At 37.5% G+C, this 21,347-nt stretch overlaps 1 protein-coding gene and 1 long non-coding RNA gene across 14 annotated transcripts; both read left to right on the forward strand.

Moving 5' to 3' along the window:
- The first annotated feature begins 11,101 nt into the window (after window positions 1-11,101).
- On the forward strand, window positions 11,102-13,382 carry LOC147944657 (uncharacterized). Its single transcript, XM_087512671.1, has 4 exons — window positions 11,102-11,285; window positions 11,448-11,751; window positions 12,140-12,407; window positions 12,732-13,382. The coding sequence occupies exons 1-4, from the start codon at window positions 11,102-11,104 to the stop codon at window positions 13,380-13,382; spliced, it is 1,407 nt and encodes a 468-aa protein (XP_087368797.1).
- A 4,377-nt stretch (window positions 13,383-17,759) lies between these two features.
- On the forward strand, window positions 17,760-20,065 carry LOC104787558 (uncharacterized). Of its 13 annotated transcripts, none has more exons than XR_015557639.1 (9): window positions 17,776-18,055; window positions 18,178-18,242; window positions 18,445-18,554; window positions 18,645-18,755; window positions 18,843-18,928; window positions 19,042-19,154; window positions 19,316-19,363; window positions 19,504-19,626; window positions 19,710-20,065. It is a non-coding gene; the product is annotated as an uncharacterized LOC104787558 (long non-coding RNA). The 13 variants fall into 13 exon arrangements; XR_015557635.1 differs by having other exon boundaries at window positions 17,778-18,055; window positions 19,270-19,363; XR_015557638.1 differs by having other exon boundaries at window positions 17,778-18,055; window positions 19,042-19,134; window positions 19,270-19,363.
- The last annotated feature ends 1,282 nt before the right edge of the window (window positions 20,066-21,347 follow it).

Raw genomic sequence — 21,347 nt, forward strand, 5'->3', positions numbered from 1 at the left:
TACTTTTAACATGAAGATTATTTATTTTTTAGAAATTTTCGTAAGTGTTTTTCATATCAACGATTCTAAGAAATTTTCAATGTTAAAAATATTATTTGCAAATTATTTTGTACCTTTGTAAAGAGTATGTCATCCCCTATATATCGATCCTAAGATTACACGAAATATCTTGTATGATAAGACAACCAAAATTCATTCATGTTCTCCGCTAAGAGACCGGAAAGAGAGATACGCATAGAACTTTACAATATTTTTATAAGAAGATATGTAAATCTGTCACTCTTCAGTGGGATATCTTCAGGTGGGTGATGACGTAATACTAAGCTCAAAATATGGTGCTTGTGTAACATCCGCGAACCAATTTTTAAGGTTTTGGTGTGGGTGTCGATCGACACCCTTGGTGTATCGATCGACACCATGTTTTCTGGTTTGGTCCGGTTCGTTTTAGTTGCTGTTTGGTTCGGTTTGGTTCAAGGAAAATCCCTAAATCCTGTTATAAGTAGAGAAGCGACAAATTAAGGGTTTTAGGGTGTCTTGTCGCCGTTTTCAGAGATAGAGAGAGAGGAGAGAGCATATTGTGGTGTGAAGGAGATTAAAGGAGAAAGATCAGAATCGTTAGGGTTTGGGAGGAAACAGTTTCGGCATATCAAATCGTTCTCAAGAGTAATGAAATTTAGTAGTTTTATTCCCAAGTCTTTCATCGTCATTCGCCTTTTTACAGAAGTAGATTTGGATTTAAACTCGATGAGTTATTGGCAGTTTCGTGAGACACGTTTTTTCATACGCGAGTTTGGACCATCGGAGATTGTAACTGAGATCGTGGTCTCGTGTGGTGCCTGATCGTGCTGAAATTTTGTGGGAAGCTTCGTGACGTGTAGGGGTAGCTTTTCACCGGAGCGATTTGATAGTTAACGATTGGTTTTCATTTTAGGGTTTCGTCTTTGAGACTGTTCTTTTCAGATGTTTCTGTCCAGTTTTGCTATAAGTCGTTTTTGGTTGTGTGGCTTGTTGTAGGGCATTTCTGGGCTGTTTCAGACGTTAGGAGGGTCTCAACTGGTTGTATTGGTTGTTATAATCAGTTGATAAGGTGAGTGCATGACCATGGCTTATCTAAGCCTGAGAATCCTTTGTTGTTATTGCTTGATTGGTGGTGCTTTGTGGTGTTGTTCTTGCTTGATTGGTTGTGTTAGTGGTGTTGTTCTTGCTTGTGGTGGTTGTGTTATGTTTCTTATAGGTTCCTGAAGGTTTTGGGTGAAGTTGGAACGGATTGGAGATGATTGGAAACGGAGGTTCGTCGTTCGGATTCGTGCAGTTCGCGTCTGCGAAGGGAGTGTCGGTCGACACCAGTTAGGTGTCGGTCGACACCATGTTTGGTCAGTGTCAATCGACACCTCTCTGGTGTCGGTCGACACCAAGTTGCTTGTTTCGTGATTTTTCCTGGTTTGTTTGTGTTTGGTTGTCATTTGTTAAGCATTGGAATCTCAGATGCTTGTGTGTATAGCCCAGTAGATGGGAGGATTGTCTCACTAAGTATTTGTGATAATACTTACGCATCTCAATTGTTGTTTGTGGTGTGCAGGTTTGTGACGTGGAATCATGGCAATGAGGAGGAGGATGATCTAGGGTCTCGTTTGTGTGTTGTTGGATTTGTTGGTTATGTTGTTGGAACCTTGGTTAGTGTTATGTTAGGTTGCCGGATAGAATGGTTAGGAATGTTATTGTATTGATGATGTTGTTGGTTTTGTATTATTAGTATGTTTCCGCTGTGCTTAATGTTATTGCTGGTTTAATGTTGAGTTGTGGTTTGGGTTGGTTAATTAAGTAGTATGGGATGCTTAATTATATATTGTTTCTAATTATTAAAAAAAAAAAAGGGGTCGGGTTGTTTCATTTTGGTATCAGAGCCTTTACGGTTCTAGGATGGTTAAATGGATGTTTAGAGCGGTTAGGAATTTAATTGGGGGAATTATTTTCTTTTTGCTTGATGCATGATGTGGTGTAATGGAATTGATTATGAGTAGTTAGTAAATTTGTCTGCGGTATGGAGTCCTAGTATCATCCTCTTCGAGCCTTCAATGAGATTCCACGGTGAGTTATTGTTATGTTTCTTTGTGTGGTATTGATTTGTTTTCTGCTTGTTAGCCTCTGTTCTTGGAAGATCAGTGGTTAAGGTGTTTGAGTAGTTGGTCGTGGACGGGGACGTGGTCGTGGTCATTGTCGGGCGGGTCCCGAGGCCAGCGAGTGTGTGGTCCAGAGTTCCACGAGGAGGTACGTCAGATGGCCGCAAGCGTATCAGGAGGGACTAGAGGGGATTAGCCGGTGAGCGTGCCGGGGGTGCTGGGAACCCAGGTCTGGGGTTGCAGCAGGTGGAGCCCAGGGTTGAGATGATCGCTTGGCGGATCTGTTGGCGTGCTGTTGGAGCGGTTACCGAGAGGGGTACCAGTGTAGGCTCCAGTTGTGCCGCATGTGGCGGGGTGCAGTCGAGGGCTGCGGATGTTGAGGACTTTCCAGCTTATGTTAAGAGGATGGAGCGGTTGTAGATGACCGGTATGAGATTATCCTCAAGAGGTATCGGGCCTAGAGAGGCGGATAGGTGGACATATGTAGTTGGAGCAGATATTTCTCTGCTTGGTGGTTAATCCAGTTGGATATAAGTTGTGTGGGCAGGTGTAACATTGTAATGTTATACTCGGACCACAGGAGGTAGTTGTGTCGAGAGATGTTTATAGTCGTTAAGGATTGTTGCTCCTGAGGGGATGGTGATTCCCCTGAATACCGATAGCTCGAGGGGCTGAGGGCTCCGAGAGTGGCAGAGGGGATGTTGTTCTCCTGAGGGGATGAGTAGTTCCCCTGATACCGAGATCTTGAGGATTGTGGGCCAAGAGTGAGACGGTATAACTCGAAGACGCTGGTCTGAGAGTGAGATCGGTATGACTTGAAGGTTGCGACCTAAGAGTGGAAGAGTTGGGAGCAAGCAATTCCTAGAACGTGAGTATAAACATAACGATTGAATGTAGACCTTGAGAGATTGACGGTGGTTTAATCTCGGGTTTTGGATGTGTTGACCTTTGGGACAAGGTTTTATGACCATAGCGGTTATGAATGTTTGGCTGTGCGCCAGGATTGTGAGGCCGGTGGTGCCGGAGTCCTGGGAAGGGGAGTTACAGCAGGATTGAGCCGGGAGAGGCATGTTTGCCAGATACATAAGTTCACGAAGAGCCTTCATGGCAGGATAAACTAATCGTTGTAACGATGCTGGATGAAGTTCATTGGAGATGGACAGGGATGCTAGATCCAAGATTGAGGGAATAAGTCAAGTGGTTTGAGTTAGCTGCCTGCAAAGCATTTGACGCGGTGAATCAGAATATGCGAACGTATGGTACTTGTTTGTTTTATTACGCTCGTATTGATGATCTACTGTGGAGAATTGCCAAGTGGAAAAGCTATTTCTGGAATAAGTTATCTTGGGGAAGTTTCCCTAAGTGGCAAGTTACTAGAGGTTCTCTGACGAACAAGAGGGTTGATATTTAGGTGGCGGCGAGTTGATGTCGGCATACTTGAGTATTTGTTTAGTTGAGCTGAGGAAGCAACTAGAGGATTTATGGAGCAAGGGATTTATACGTTCTAGTGTATCACCGTGGAGAGCACTGGTGTTATTTATTAAGAAGAAGGATGGGAGTTTCCGCTGGTGCATTGACTAATGGGGTTTGAACCGGGTCACTGTCAAGAACAAGTACCCTCTTCCCAGGATTGATGAGTTGTTGAATCAGCTGGGAGGTGCTACTCGGTTCTCTAAGGTAGATCTGAAGTCGGGTTATCACCAGATACCAATAGATGAGGCAGATGTGAGGAAGACTGCCTTCAGGACGAGGTATGGGCACTATGAGTTTGTGGTGATGCCTTTCGGATTGACTAACGCGCCAGCAGCGTTTATGAGATTGATGAACAGTGTGTTTCAGGAGTTTCTGGATGTATCTGTCATCATTTTCATAGACGATATCCTGGTTTATTCTAAGAGTCCTGAGGAGCATGCAGTGCATTTGAGGGCAGTTATGGAGAAGCTGCGGGAGCAGAAGTTGTTTGCTAAGTGGGGCAAGTACAGTTTTTTGCAGCGTGAGATGGGCTTTCTGGGTCACTTGTTTCTGCATAGTGAGTTTCTGTAGATCCGGAGAAGATTCAGGCTATCAGGGATGGGCCTAGACAACAGAATATCAGTAAGATCAGGAGTTTCCTTGGTTTGACAGGTTACTACAGGACCATGAGATGTAGTCTCTAGTAGGAGAGGTCAGTGCGTTGAGCTTGTGCGTGGTTTCTCGAGAACCATTGGGTTAGGAGGCGGCTTATGGAGCGGATCTTCTGAGCAGGGTGTGGTTGGCTCAGGAGAAGGATTTGGGGCTGGTGAACGTCTCTAAGGATGTTGATTCAGAGTATCAGGTCTTAACTAATGGTACTATCTTGGTGCACGGTCGGATTTGTGTGCCCAAGGGTGAGGATTTGAGATAGGAGATCTTGAGAGAGGCTCATGCGAGCATGTTTTTTCTATTCATCCATGAGCGACTAAGATGTACCGTGACCTCAAGAGGTACTATCATTAGGTCGGGATGAAGAAGGTTGTAGCTAGTTGGGTCGCAAGGTGCGACGTGTGTCAGCTGGTGAAGGCTGAGCATCAGGTTCCAAGCGGATTACTAAAGAGTCTACCCATTTCAGAGTGGAAGTGGGATATGATCACGATGGATTTTGTGGTAGGATTGCCAGTGTCACGAACTTTTGATGTTATTTGATTCATTGTGGACCGGTTGACTAAGTCAGCATATTTTCTATCCATTAAGAAGATTGATGGAGCAGCAGTCTTGGCTAAGAAGTATGTGAGAGAGATAGTCAGAGTGCATGGGGTGCCAGCGTGTGTTTGTCAGGGATTCTAAGTTCACTTCGGTGTTCTGGAAGGTATTTCAGGCAGAGATGGGCACTAAAGTACATATGAGTACAGCTTATCATCCCCAGACAGATGAACAGTCTGAGAGGACGATCCAGACGCTGGTGGATTTGTGTGTTGGATTGGGGTGGCCATTGGGCAGATCACCTGAACCTGGTAGAGTTTGCTTACAATAACAGTTATCAGGCAAGTATTAAGATGGCTCCTTATAAGGCTTTGTATGGGAGACCATGTCGTACACCGTTATGTTGGACTCAGGTGGGGGAGAGGAGCATATATGGTGTGGATTTTGTTCAGGAGACCTCAGAGAAGATTCGGGTTCTGAGGCTGAACATGAGGGAAGCTCAGGATCGGCAGAAGAGCTATGCTGATAAGAGGAGAAAGGATCTTGAGTTTCAGGTTGACGATAGAGTGTACCTCAAGATGGCTATGTTGCGGGGTCCGAACAGATCAGTGACAGAGACTAAGTTGAGTCCGAGGTACATGGGTCCGTTCAGAGTGGTCGAGCGGGTGGGACCAGTGGCATATCGGCTGGAGTTGCCTGAGGTTATGCGTGCGTTCCACAAGGTATTTCATGTGTCGATGCTGAGGAAGTGTCTTCACGAGGGTGATCGGTTGTTGCCTAAGATTCCTGAGGATCTTCAGCCCAACATGACGTTGGAGGCTAAACCGTTGAGGGTACTCGGGAGGAGAGTCAAGGAACTTCGGAAGAAGAAGATTTGATGAGAGTCCTGTGGGACTGTGATGGAGTAGAGGAGCAGACTTGGGAGCCTGAGGCGAGGATGAAGGCAAGGTTTAAGAAGTGGTTTGAGAAGCAGGCCGCGACTTGAGCTTGTCTAGCCGGGTCTGAGTTGTAGTCCGTGGCTGGAGCGGGTACGGAGTATTCCAGCCCACCTCTCTTGATACTTGGTCGCTTAGGGGTGGTTGGTTGTGCGACTCAGTACTAAGATGAGGTGGTGCTCGGAATGCGGGTTGATGGATTGGATTGTTGTATCTTATTGTTTTTGTTGTATTTTCGTTGAGGTTGTAATGATTATGACATTTTTGAGATTAATAAGATGAGTATTTTTCTTTATGTTTGACTGTTGTCGTCATGGGAAAAAGAGAAATAGCTCGGGTTTCTATTTTTGGAAAGTTTCCATAAATAGAAAGTTTCCACAAAAGGAAAGTTTTGTGGAAATGTTGAGGTAGATCTAGCCGGTAGATACTCGTTGGCATCAGTATTTGTTTTGCTCAAGGTCGTGCGGGCCCAACTCATGTGATACCGATAGCTCGATAGACTTTGTGGCCAGAGAGTGGGAGTGGTATGTTGCTTCGGATGACGATCCGAGAGCGCGCTTGAGGGTGACGACCCAAGAGCGGGATATGTGAGGCTCCCTGGATACCGTAGCTGTGAGCCGAGGCTCGGTAGTGAGCCGGTATGTCTCGAGGGTTGCGACCCGAGAGCGGGGGGAGTGTGTGTGAGTGACTTCCTGGATGCCGTAGCTTAAGGCGGTTGGCCTGATAGCGAGCCGGCATGATTCGTTGGTTGCGACCACAGACGGGGGAAGCACTGAGTTGTGAGCAAATAGTGTCTTTGATGCGAGTATATTGGCTAGAGGGAGACCTCATGGTTCAGTCGGAGGTGTGCGGGCTGTTGTGACAGTGCACGGGAAATCTTGGCTGACGGTATTTAGTCCGGTCGGGGACGTGCGGGCCGTGTTGACGGTGGCACGGAGGTCCTTGACAGTTGGACGGTTTTGCGGGATTCGAGGACGAATCCTTGTTGGTGGGGGAGAATTGTAACATCCGCGAACCAATTTTTAAGGTTTTGGTGTGGGTGTCGATCGACACCCTTGGTGTATCGATCGACACCATGTTTTCTGGTTTGGTCCGGTTCGTTTTAGTTGCTGTTTGGTTCGGTTTGGTTCAAGAAAAATCCCTAAATCGTGTTATAAGTGGAGAAGCGACAAATTAAGGGTTTTAGGGTGTCTTGTCCCCGTTTTCAGAGATAGAGAGAGAGGAGAGAGCCTATTGTGGTGTGAAGGAGATTAAAGGAGAAAGATCAGAATCGTTAGGGTTTGGGAGGAAACAGTTTCGGCATATCAAATCGTTCTCAAAGGTAATAAAATTTGGTAGGTTTATTCCTAATTCTTTCATCGTCATTCGCCTTTTTACAGAAGTAGATTTGGATTTAAACTCGATGAGTTATTGGCAGTTTCGTGAGACACGTTTTCTCAGACGCGAGTTTGGACCATCGGAGATTGTAACTGAGATCGTGGTCTCGTGTTGTGCCTGATCGTGCTGAAATTTCGTGGGTAGCTTCGTGACGTGTAGGGGTAGCTTTTCACCGGAGCGATTTGATAGTTAACGGTTGGTTTTCATTTTAGGGTTTCGTCTTTGAGACTGTTCTTTTCTGATGTTTCTGTCCAGTTTTGCTATAAGTCGTTTTTGGTTGTGTGGCTTGTTGTAGGGCGTTTCTGGGCTGTTTCAGACGTTAGGAGGGTCTCAACTGGTTGTATTGGTTGTTATAATCAGTTGATAAGGTGAGTGCATGACCATGGCTTATCTAAGCCTGAGAATCCTTTGTTGTTCTTGCTTGATTGGTGGTGCTTTGTGGTGTTGTTCTTGCTTGATTGGTTGTGTTAGTGGTGTTGTTCTTGCTTGTGGTGGTTGTGTTATGGTTCTTATAGGTTCCTGAAGGTCTTGGGTGAAGTTGGAACGGATTGGAGATGATTGGAAACGGAGGTTCGTCGTTCGGATTCGTGCAGTTCGCGTCTGCGAAGGGAGTGTCGATCGACACCAGTTAGGTGTCGGTCGACACCAGTTAGGTGTCGGTCGACACCATGTTTGGTCAGTGTCGATCGACACCTCTCTGGTGTCGGTCGACACCAAGTTGCTTGTTTCGTGATTTTTCCTGGTTTGTTTGTGTTTGGTTGTCATTTGTTAAGCATTGGAATCTCAGTTGCTTGTGTGTATAGCCCAGTAGATGGGAGGATTGCCTCACTAAGTATTTGTGATAATACTTACGCATCTCAATTGTTGTTTGTGGTGGGCAGGTTTGTGACGTGGAATCATGGCAATGAGGAGGAGGATGATCTAGGGTCTCGTTTGTGTGTTGTTGGATTTGTTGGTTATGTTGTTGGAACCTTGGTTAGTGTTATGTTAGGTTGCCGGATAGAATGGTTAGGAATGTTATTGTAATGATGATGTTGTTGGTTTTGTATTATTAGTATGTTTCCGCTGTGCTTAATGTTATTGCTGGTTTAATGTTGAGTTGTGGTTTGGGTTGGTTAATTAAGTAGTATGGGATGCTTAATTATATATTGTTTTTAATTATTAAAAAAAAAAGAGGTCGGGTTGTTTCAGCTTGTCTCCAATCTGAATGCAGATTTAAGCTCATGATATGGTGCTTGTCTCCAATCACAATATTTCCTGTTTTATTTTTGACAAATTTGGTTTTCTTATTATATTTCTTTTTAATATCATACTTTTACATAAAGACGCTATGATTTGATGTTGTAATTTATATTAGATTTCAGGTAAATAACATTGCAAAGACTTTCAAAGACCACAATTTAAAACTTTGAAGAGGATGATAGGCCTATTGTGAATCTATGTTGCATGGAAACTATTTTTGAAAACGTTTCGGAAACAGAAATTTGTGGAAACTCAGAAACAAAACACAAAAACACGATTCCTAAAAATTTATGTTTGGAAACACGATGAAAATTCCATTTCCGTTTTAGAAACACGATGGAAACCTTTTTTTAAGTTTGAAACTTAAAAAATAAATAATTTGGAAATATAAAACTTTATTATAGATATAAATATATGTTTATATACATACGTTTTATATCTATAATGAAACTTCATTATTTCTTTTCAGCTTATTCATATCTACAATGAAGTTTTATATTTGCAACTATTTAATATTTATATTTTGAAGTTTTGTTGTTTAAAGCTTTTTGATATGATTTATATGTTTGGTGTTTTATTACATATATATATATATATGTTTATATACATATGTTTCTAAAACGTTTTCATTTCCTAATTTTAGAAAATAATCGTTTCTCTTTTCCAAAACATTTCGCTTCCACGTATCCGTTTCCGTTTCCATGCAACCTATTTGTGAATTCTGTTTGAGGATTTTTATATATGTAAGATCCAAGTTGTATCATGTAAAATAAATTATTAATGAAAGAAATTTTTTTTTTTTTTTTCAACGAAAGAAATTTTTTATATGGAGCAGTTTTCTTTCTAATTTTAGGTTTCCTGCTATATTTTGCAGATAGTGTCGATTTTTTAGTGATATTAGCAATTCATATGGTGTCAGTTTATTAATTGACGTTAAATATCCCAGAACTGACGTTAATTTTGTGTCGTTAAAGTTTATGTTGTTTTTACAATTGAAGTAAATTATCTTCACGTCGAACGTCAACACGTCGCTTTTAAAACCGATGTCATTATAATTAAGTCAGTTAAATACTGATGTTATCCTACTAACAAAATGGTGTTAAATCAAATCTTTTGGTAGTGTATAGATAACTAGGTTCTCATCCACGGTACACCGCGGGACTAAATTATAAATTCCCAATTAATTAAATAATAATTTTTAATTTATTTAGTTTTCAAATTCCCAATTAATTAAATTTTATCTAATTAATTTTTAATTTTGTTTAGAATGTTTTTTCTTCTTCTTACGTTTTATACAGTTTATAACCTAATTAAATTAAATTTGTTATTAGATAGAATATAAAATTTTAAAACACTTAGTTTTGTTTTCTATAATTAAACAGAGGTATATGCCTATATGGTATGTTAGTGTATATTTTTATGTGTATACAATTTTTTTTTGTTTTTTTGGAATATTAAGAATGTGTTGTAGTATGTGTAATATTTTGTAGTCATATACATATACTAAATAATTTATAAGTTAATTTTCCAAACTATGATTACAAATCTATAATATATGAAATAAACTAATATGTAGTTTTAGTGTTGGTTCTATAGTCCAAACCCGCCATGCTAGGCTGATCAGACAACATGTTCAAAGATTTTTAATCCGCAAAAACTCATCATACGAAACCCGTGAAAGTAAAATATAGTATGTGAGGCTAAAAGTCACTTTTTATCAAATCAGTTTTTCAAATATTTAATGAACAATACCTCTTCACTCACCATTTTATAAAATAAGGAAATAAAATCAGTATACATTTACAATTATGTTTGTTATCTTTCAAAACACTTAGTTTCTATTAAAAAAAAACAAATATAAGTAGAGTTAATTTGTTTATTAAATTAATTATTTAATGCCAATGGCATACCTGTAAATAAGTGCCAATTTCAGGATTTATTTTATAAATGTCTCCAAAAATGTATATATAGATTGAAAATTAATTGAACGGGTTTCTTAAAAACATGGGCTAAAAATGGTGATTAACAAACTGAACCAGCTGAATAAAATGAATAAGGATGGGCTAAATAAAAACTAGCTGAACCATGAAAATGAGCTGAAAAAATTGAATGAGATGAATAAGCTGCAAAGAAATAAATTAGTATGCTAAATAGTGATCATTAAGTTGAATAGTTCAGTACAAAATTTTAATAATAATAATATATCTACAATAATATCTGAAGTTATATATATACATATATTTAAATATAAGATATAAAAATTACAGATGAAGTTAATGCCCGTCTGACCGAACCGGATACAGAGAAGGAGGTCAGGGCGGCTTTGTTTATGATAAATCCCGATAAAGCCCCAGGGCCGGATGGGATGACGGCTTTATTTTTTCAAAAGGCATGAAGTGTGGCGAAGACGGATTTGGTCCTTCTGGTGAATTCGTTCTTCGATCAGGGTTCTTTTGACAAGCGTTTGAACACAACACATATTTGTTTAATTCCCAAAGTGGCGAAACCGACGAAAATGGCGGAGTTACGGCCTATCAGTTTTTGTAATGTGGGTTACAAAATCATTTCTAAAATTTTATGCCAACGGTTAAAACGTGTGCTCCTGGAACTTATTTCGGAAACCCAATCGGCCTTCGTCCCGGGTCGTTTGATTTCGGATAATATTTTGATTGCTCAAGAAATGTTTCATGGACTCCAGACGAATCAATCTTGCAAAACAAAATTTATGGCTATAAAGACGGATATGAGTAAGGCGTACGATCGGGTTGAATGGGTTTTTGTCGAGCAGGTGCTCCGGAAAATGGGATTTTCGGAGAAATAGATATCCTGGATTATGTTTTGTGTTACATCCGTGGAGTATCAGGTCTTACTGAATGGGCAACCGCATGGCCACATTCAGCCAGCCCGAGGTTTGAGGCAGGGGATCCACTATCACCTTATTTGTTCATTTTATGTACATAAGTCCTTATTGCCAATGTACGGAAAGCGGAGTCGGATAAATTAATCATGGGAATTAAGGTGGCCAATCAATGTCCGCCCATCACACATCTTCTCTTTGCGGATGATAGTTTATTTTTTTGTAAAGCTTCAAAAGATGAATGTGGGACTATCTTAGGTGTTCTGAAGAGTTACGAGGCGGCATCAGGGCAACATATTAATTTTAACAAATCCTCTCTCCAATTTGGTCAAGAGGTTTCCGAGGAGACAAGGTTGGAGATGCAGTCGATTCTTGGTATTACTAATTTGGGTGGTATGGGGTCTTATTTGGGAATTCCTGAAAGATTGGGTGGTTCCAAGACGAAGGTTTTATCCTATGTCCGGGATGAGCTACAGGGCCGTACTACTGGTTGGACGGCCAAAATTCTTTCAAAAGGAGGGAAAGAGGTGATGATAAAGTCTGTGGCAACTGCGGTTCCAACGTTTGTGATGTCTTGTTTTCGGATTCCAAAAACTATAACGTCCAAACTTACTAGTGCTATATCTAATTTTTGGTGGAGAAACAATGGTCAGTCGGGGGGTATGCATTGGAGGGTTTAAGTAAGCAACTTGGAGGGTTAGGTTTTCGGAATATTGATGATTTTAACACGGCTTTACTGGCTAAGCAGTTATGGCGGTTGATAGAAGCACCAGATTCACTTTTTGCAAGGGTTTTTAAAAATAGGTACTATCGGAATTCAAATCATATGGATCCAATAAAATCTTACTCTCCATTTTATGGCTGGAGAAGTATTGTTTCCGCATGCTCTCTGGTAAGCAAAGGACTTATTAAACGGGTTGGCTCCGGAGATACTATTTCTATTTGGACAGATCCCTGGATTCCAGCCCAATTCCTGACACTAGCGTTGAGGATCTTATTATTACTGATCTTATTGATCGCAGCACGAACAAATGGAGGAAAGATCGGCTAACCGCTCATTTTGATCCTCTAGATGTGGCCTTGGTAGAGGCTATACCTCTGAGTGTTACTCCGCGGAGTGATTCTCTTGGTTGGCATTTTACTAAGTCGGGGAAGTATACGGTTAAATCAGGATATCATATGGCTCGGTTGGCAATTCCTCCGGGACTCCCGGGGGCGGTATGTGGTCCGGACATAGTTCCTTTAAAAGCTAGTGTTTGGAAGGTTAAGTGTCCGCCAAAAATCCAACACTTTATGTGGCAAGTCCTTTCTGGCTGTCTCTCGGTTACAGCAAACTTAAGACAGCGGGGAATCTCTTGTGATGTGGAGTGTGCACGATGTGGTTTTCCAGTTGAAACTGTTAATCACGCCCTTTTTCAGTGTCCGCCCGCGTGACAGGCTTGGGCCCTTTCCAATGTCCTAACGGGCTTACTTGGTTTTCCCACAGACTCGGTTTATGCAAATGTGGATCATTTTTTAGGGGCACAAAATCCGGGTTCTCAGGTTATAGCTTTTCCTTGGATAATGTGGTATATTTGGAAAGCTAGAAATGCGAAGGTGTTCGAAAATGAGGTGGAAAGGCCGGCAGACGTGGCACGAATGGCAGCTAATGAGGCAATGGCGTGGTATGCAGCTCAGGCGGAGGAGGAGGAGGGTCCCATGGATCCTCTGGTCTCGGGGCCTCGGTTAGCTAGGGGAGGATTTTCGCTTCCATCGGTTTATACCGGATATCGTTGTTTTGTTGACGATTCTTGGAAGGACACAAACAAGTTTGCTGGTGCTGGCTGGGTGTGTATGTCGACCAACGCCTCATCTCCAGTCTTGGGCGCCTCCAACTATCGCCGTAGTCTCTCACCACTTTATGCGGAGGTAGAAGCCTTTGTGTGGGCTTTGCGATGCATGATAGGACATGATTTCAGGGAGGTAGATTTTTACACTGATTGCTCAGATTTGGTGAAGATGGTGTCTTCACCCTCCGACTGGCCGGCTTTCTCTGCTTACCTCGATGACATCAAAGTGGATATGGAGGAATTCACAAGCTTCTCATTGACTTTGATCTCCAGAAATGCAAATGTGCTTGCGGATCGATTAGCACGACAAGTTCATACTCAACCGCATGTTGTTACATATGTTGGCAGTTCTTCTCCTAATTAGCTTGTTTGAGTCAATTTTTTCCATTGTTGTTAAAAAAAAAGATATAAAATTAAAAAACATTAATATATTATCAATTTTTATTTGGAAATAAATATTTATTACAAAATATTATATAAAATAAAATCTAACATTGACCTGATTTGCAAATCGAAGTTATTTAGTTTACAAGTTTCCTAGATTCTCTAAACAAAAAAAATACTGTATTAAACATTAATTAATGTCAAAAGTTTTGCAAACTAAAAAAATATAAGTAGTTAGTCAAAGATTCGTTTGTTGCATTTATATTATAATTAAAAACTATAAATATATTTGAAAAAAAAAATTTAACTCATAATATTTGATTTTCCTAGATTATCTAGATTTCCATGATTGCTTTGTTAAATAACTTTTTTTATTAAAGCCAAACATCTTAATTCAAACATAAAAATTAAATCAATATAATTAAAAATAAAACTAAACTAATTTTTCATCCCATTCATTCGGTTCATCTCCTATTTTGAAGTTGAACAATTTTAGTGTTATTTTCCGGTTCTATGGTGGGACCTATTAAATTTGGGTTTAAAGCATATTTATCTCAAATGGTGAATTTTTGGCTAAACAAAGTTGAAATGTATGTTCAACCGATTCAACTAGGTTCAAGAGTACATCCATTTGCAGCCATGGATTAAGTATTTCTTTATTCCATATTTACCATTAATGAGTATTTTTACTTTTAAAAACTCAACGATATTTTATATAATATACTTGTACTTCTTAATAAAATTTACTTCAAATTAATGTAGATTTAAGTACATTAGATCTGAATATAAACGTTAACAAAATAATATAATTATTTAGGGGGAGTTTTTTTCTTTCAAACTTTATAAAAAAACCACTAAATTTTGAATTTTTTTAAAGAATATACACAAATTACCTTTGTATGTGTGTAAAAGTTTATATGAATTTTATAGATACAATATAAATACATTATTAAAAACCTTTTAAATACCTTGTAAACATTTTTAAAACCTTGTTAAAGCCTTTTAAAATCTGTTTGCCAAAAAAATAATAGCCTTTTATAATATTTAAAAACTTTATAAATCTCTCTCTCTCTCTCTCTCTCTCTCTCTCTCTCTCTCTCTCTCTCTCTTTCTCTCTCTCTCTCTCTCTCTCTCTCTCTCTCTCTCCATATACAGTTATAATCATTTTCTTGAAATGAGATTTATTGTCTACCAAGTATGAATATATGAAAAGCCACAATTTAGAAAGAAAAAGAAAACTAGGAAGAAGATATGGGAATGATCTTGGGATGTTCTGCAAATGCTCAAGACTCCTCTATCTGCACATAGAGATACGTGTATATAATTTGAAAGATAAAATCACCATAATTTGCGCGCTCTATACTTTGTCCACCGTTATCTTTAACAACTTTTTCAAGTGGATTTTCAATATTCTTCTTTCCAATTTGCAATTGGATCACTATGTCTCACCATCTCTCTTAATTTTGTTAGGTGATATGTTATCCTTTTTTCAATTACTGAAATGGAGAGACTAGCGAGGTGCTACGAACCAGTAACAGTACCATAAGAAACTAACTTTGCAAATTAAGCACCAACTCCTAGACATGAAATGTGGATATCAAACATGCACGTCATTTCAGTATGTTGGTCACGTGTATACATATTGGCACATATACTCACATTGTCACAAGACTTCCAGTATTTGTGAAGCCACAATTATATAAATACCATCTTCCTCGGCCATACTATATAGTTTATTATATAATTTGGTTAGATACTTCTATTAACTATACCTTTGGGCCATGGAGGGCTCGTCCAGTGGGTTGAAGAAAGGTACATGGACTGCTAAAGAAGATAGTCTCCTGAAGCAGTGCATTGATAAGTATGGAGAAGGCAAATGGCACCAAGTTCCTTTAAGAGCTGGTATATGTTACATATAACGTATATTTTACATATGTAAAATATCTAGTCACTTATATTATTGTTTCTCTCCAATTAACTAACAGGTTGAAAATATAAATTAATTTATGCAACAATTTTTTGTTGTCAACATTATAGGGGAACGTATATAACAAAGTGTATTTTACACTAAAGATAACCACAATGAGAATCACGTTAGTTTTTTTTCAGTTCACGAGCTAACAAGTTGGAATCTGTGTACGTAAAGTATCTATGTGTGAAAGGCCGTATAGTTGATGTCCATTCTGTGGATGTTCATAGATTTGTCGTTAGAAAGTCGTCACAATTGGTCTAATTAATTGTAATGATCTCGGTAATTGGTTATGTAGGGCTAAACCGATGCGGGAAGGGTTGAGATTAAGATGGTTGAACTACTTGGAGCCAAGTATCAAAAGAGGAAAATTTAGCTCAGACGACGTTGATCTTCTCCTTCGCCTTCATAAGCTTCTACGAAACAGGTTTATATTCTTCAGACACTAAATCCAAATCTTATTATATAAACTAAATGAGTACCCGCTAATCGCGGAATTGTGATGTATATTTTTTTGTAAACTTGTTATATTAAGTTAAGATATATAAATATTAGTAAATCAATTTTTTTAAATTAAGATGTCTAAGTGTTTTATTGTTTTTATAACATACTAGGTTAACATCCGCGCTATGCCGCGGGGAAGTCTTCTTAAATTGTATTTGAATTTCAATTCATACCAAAAAACAAATACTTAAAAAACTAATCTATATAGTTTAAAGTCATGTTCCATCACACATGCTTTCCTTTAAAAAAAAAGCAAAAGGATTAGTAATCAAACTCTTTTTTTTCATCCCTTCATTGGGATTATGGAATGGAAGTCCAAGCCAAAACAACCTTACAAAAAAGTAGAGAATCATCAAATCAGTTCCTATAGACCATAGTGATATGTTAAGGTAAATCTAAATATTCGATAAAATACTTATCCTAATTATTTATTTAATTTGTTGTTTTGACCAGTATTTATTTAATTTCATAATTTTTATATACTGTATTTCATATTTTTAAATGTTTACTTTTGTAAAGCTAAGCACATAATAGCTTAAAAATATTAATTTTATTTCAAATATCACTAACTAACTTCTTTTTATATGTCAGTCTTTAAGAAAACATCTACTATAATATTATTGAAGTACATTTTGCTAGAAAATACTCATAATTATTTTATTTACAAAGTATGCCTATATCCATATCCAAACAACTTTACAATTAATTTTCTTTACTATCCATATAACCAAACACAATTAAAAGATTTTAAATTTCCATATAATGTTTCACAATTAATAATATAGATATTTACAAGATTTTGTCAAGATTCAAATTTAAGATTTTTATATCATTTTATACGGAAATTAAAAATGCCAATACTTTAAAAAGGATTTTTTTCCAATGATATCTCTTAAAATTAGGGTTCTCCGCCAATTTCATACATCAGATTCACGATACAAAAAGTGCAAAACAAATTTTAAAACTCCTTAATCTCAATTTCACACAAATGAAATAGGCAATGAGAATCAAACAATAGAATCAAGGTATGTGTTTTGCTTCAACCCATGTTTCTTAATCTTCTACTTTGTGTATGATAATCTTCTTCTCCATCTTCTCTCTCAACATCCATCTCTCTCTGGTTTTTCTTAGTCTTCTGCTCCGTATCCGATTAATCTCTCTCAAGCTCGACCCGTCTTAATTTTTTTTTTTGTTTCTGGATTAGCATTTTTTGTTTTTTACATTGATTAGCCTCTGCTTGCAGTCATTCATTTTTTTCTTTGTGAATTTGTTTCATATGACAAATTATTGTGATGTGTCAAGAAGTAAAGGGGAAATATGATGTGTAAAAAAACGAAGCTGAGCTGTATTAATCGTTATATTTTGATTGGCTAGCTGTTTTAAATTAGGTGTCAGCTCCAGGTTTCTCCAGAATGCTGAGGTGTCATGCTCTGGAGAGAGACCTTCAAGTTTTATTGTATTGATTGTTTATTGTCTATTTGAATGAAAATTTGTTATTTTATTATTATTAATCACTAACAGATTTTCTAAATATGTTAATGATTAACTTTTTGATAATTATTGAAATAAAATAACATAATAATTCCCTTTATTATTTAAGGGGATACTTTGTTAGTTAGGAATTATGAGTACTGAACACTGACCTTGTTTGTATGTAAATGTTAAAAATAATTAGTGAATATTTTTTAAAACATATCTTCTTATAATTAAAAGAGGAGTACGTTTTTGAATATGTCCGAAATCCTCACTTTATTTACAGCAATTGCCACTCAAAAAGGAAAACATTTATTAAAATTGAAAGGGGCAAATTGGTGATAAAATAAATAGAAACCAAATACCCGACCCAATAAACATCAGGTCCGCGTGTTTATCCGTTTAGCAAGTGGGGCTCCAAGATCCTGCAAAAAGAAAGAATCTATTGAAGGCATACAATTGTTGTTTAACCTAAACTACTTTTTTCTCCTTTCGATCGCCGTCTTCGCTGATCCCCTTTCATATGTTTATTTTTTCTTTGTACTTCATCTCTCGAGAATCTCTCCCTCTCTGTGTCATTTGTGGCGGTTGTTGCGTGCATAAATCCAGTGGATGTAAAAGAAGATAGCGGGTTGGAGTTTTGGGGAAGATGATGTTCAACATAATTATCACAGGATGAGCTTTCTTCTGGGTTTGTAAATTAGAAGGTAACTGGATACAGTTTGATTAACCATATATGATTTATTTCATTTAACGTCTAGAGTTGCGAAAATATGGATGAAGGTTTGATTTTTTTTTTTTTTTTGTGTGGTTCTTGTGCTTATTACAGGATTCTTGTGTATGGTGAATTATACTTATATGTTTCAGAATGGTGATTTTTATTCATGTGACAAAGTATGAAACAGGTTCTTAATTTACATTATTTGGGTGTTAATCGCATTATATGTGTGGGATGTGATCGGAAATTTGATTGTTAATTTTGGGTTTTTTTTTTATCGGTATTGAGTATAGAGTCTGTGACCTATTGATATAGAGATCATCTATTTGAAATTTGGATTTGATTCATGTGAATGTTGTGTTTTATTGGTATTTCCAGGTGCTTGCTTGGACCTGAGGTTTAATGAGAGGGAGAGGGAATCTATATATTTTGGTGGATAATATTCTTGGATTATAGGCATATGGTTCCCGGTGCAACGCGGCTTTAAGGTTCGTGGTCAGATGAATTATCTGAGCTATTGAAAAACTGATGAGCACCATATCGATTTTTTGAGAAATAATCTGAGCTACTTTTTGCAGGATCATAAATAGCATAAGCATTGTCGCTGATAAGGGGCTCAAGAAGCCTCTTTTTACCTCTGCCGTCGTGAAGAAAGGAGAAGTTTTGTACTTAGAAACACATTCATGGAGGTATTCGTAAATCATATAAACACATGTGTTATCATTGACATGAAAAGGTGTTAGACGCTGAATTATTCTTTGTATATATGTAAAAAGGTATGAGCTCTGTTTTGCGGGAGAGAAGACTATCAAGCAATCCAAGCCTCACATCAACAAACATCACATGAAGCTATGGAGACATAGTAATACAAATAACCAGTCACATAACAGATTTTTGTTAGATAATATTAGATAAGATGGAGCGGAGCCTCACAAGTTTTCTAATTTCAGTTAATTGGATTTGATTTTTGGTTAGAGAATCTCGAGGCTCTCGATTCCAGCCTGAAGAAACTCGGCTCGATGTTGGTGGGTGAACGAGGAGAAGTTATGGTTCACTGTTTTTCAAGAGGTAAAGAACCAGCTCACCAGGTTGGTCACATTGCTTCAAACTTAAATTTATATAATTGCAGATTTGGTAAACTAATTTGCAGGGTTTGGCGAACCAATTTGCAGCTTTAGATTTTTTGAGTTATATACTTTGCAGGTTTTTGGCCAACAAATTTGCAAATTTTGGTTTGATTATGAAACAGTTCATAGGCTATTGACATGTTTGAAGCAGAAAAAAAAGAATGGGCAAGGTTAGTCTAATTTCAGCCAAGTATATTGTTATAATTTTATGGGCTGAAGTATATGAACATATGAATCTCCTTTTTTTTATTATCTCTCCACATAAGTATGCTCAAGTATATGAACGTTAAATGGCTCTACAATCTTGCAGTGATCTACTTGGAGCTGAAGCTTTTCTGGTTGTGACATTGCGACTCATAACTATCGCTGGTTTGTCTATTGAGGTGAAATCAGGACAGGTCTCCGGTTCCACGGCAGGAGCATGAGTTGTTTCGTGAGTAAACGCAACTAGGTCTCTCAGTTCAGTTTGTAGCTGTGAAAATGCAGGCTTCTGCAAAATGCAATGTTCAATTGCAGGATGGGAAGGCACCATTGTGTGAACAAGAGTAGCTTTGCGCATCTCTGCTCTTAACTCAGCTTGTGATAGAGATGTTGTAGGTTCAGGTAGAGGAAGAGAAGGCACAGAGTGGACGAGAGCAGCTATGCGTGTCTCCTTTCTTAGCCCTTTCTTAGCCCAGCTTGTGATTTAGAAGTTGCAGGCTTCTGCAAAACGAAAAAATGTTCAGGTAATGGAAGGGAAGACAACACTGTGTGAAGAGGCGTGAACATCCGCTTCTTCTTAAACGGGTCATGTAATTTGTGTTTTCTTTTTTGAAAATACCACTAGGATTTTACATATTTTAATAAATTTATTTGGTTATCACTTTTGCAAATATAATAGTGTCATTACTTTTTCTATTATAATAGTTTTCAAAGTTAAGAATGTAAATAACATCAAATATATTAAAAACCAAATATATGATCATCTTTGTTTTTAAAAATATAGTATAACATTGAAATGTTTTAAACCAAAATGTGATGTAGTGCATGTTAATTAGTATGAGTAGTTTGGTTACATGAGACCTATTAGTTAAACTAAAGTGTGTTGGGTAGATGAGACTACCGGTCTAAATATCTCAATCAAAAAGACATATTTTGTACATATTTCGGTAGGATGATTTTTTGTGGGTTAAAGCAGGTTTGAACTATTAAAGCAACAATAAAACTATTTAACTTATTTCATAAATTATATATTTATACACATAGTTTGGAATTAGTTAAGTTACAAATTATATGAACTATAAAATATACAACCACGTGAAAGAAAAAAATCAATATTATACTGTTTTGACTAATACTTTAAAACTTTAAAACAAGAAAGTATTTAAAAAATATTTGACCCGCGGTGTATCGCGGGTTTGAACCTAGTTCGTTAGATTTTAATAGATAGTCATTAAACTCAAAACCATTTTTTTCTTTCACACTCCTCATGTTCTTTCTCTACGTTCATATGTTTCTCCATCTTCTAACCTTATCCTACATGCATTATAGAATTTAGACTTCTTAGTTAAAAGACACTGTTAAATATTAGTGTATAGAAATGAGTGAGTTACTTTTGTTTTAAAGCTTACTCTTTTTGTAAATATATAGATGGCATGAATGCTTGAGTCAAAATAGAACTTTGTGGTTGTTTGTAGAGTTAAAAGTATTGGCTACTGGTTTAATATATATTATGAAAGTTGCTCAACTCTCTCCATCTTTTTGCCATGTCAGCACGGAAAAAAGTGACACATGTCTTTTCTACAAAAACCATTATTATTTGTTGAACTTGAAAATTCATGTATGTAATAAATTAATATATAACACTTTAACTAAATTAATTAAACCTTTCTTGTTCGTAAATCCATCGGATCTAGTTTTATGGAAATTTTATGTTAAATTCCAGCTGAGCATGTTTAAATTTAAAACCGCAAGATATAGTTATAATATGATTGTTTTAGTTTAATAGTTACAAATCATATGAGGTTGTGCTAGAAGATTTCAGAATCCAAAATTCAATCAGTTTGTTTTTATTTTTATTTTTAGTTTAATAGATTAATTAGAAAGGTTAAAATCTCTTTCAAATAAATTTGGGGTTTATTAACTAACGTCCGGGTATCATATGGAAGTGCTATT

The sequence above is a fragment of the Camelina sativa genome, chromosome 5 (genome assembly GCF_030686135.1).
Source record: "Camelina sativa cultivar CO46 ecotype springtype chromosome 5, ASM3068613v1".
NCBI lineage: Eukaryota > Viridiplantae > Streptophyta > Magnoliopsida > Brassicales > Brassicaceae > Camelina > Camelina sativa.

Bases quoted from the DNA above. Each gene is read 5' to 3' on its own strand.
- LOC147944657 (XM_087512671.1), top strand. From the start codon at position 11,102: ATGGGTTTTTGTCGAGCAGGTGCTCCGGAAAATGGGATTTTCGGAGAA. The intron at 11,286-11,447 runs GTACATAAGTCC...GGACTATCTTAG, and splicing joins ACCTTATTTGTTCATTTTAT to GTGTTCTGAAGAGTTACGAG. The intron at 11,752-12,139 runs GTTTGTGATGTC...CTATTTGGACAG, and splicing joins GTGGCAACTGCGGTTCCAAC to ATCCCTGGATTCCAGCCCAA.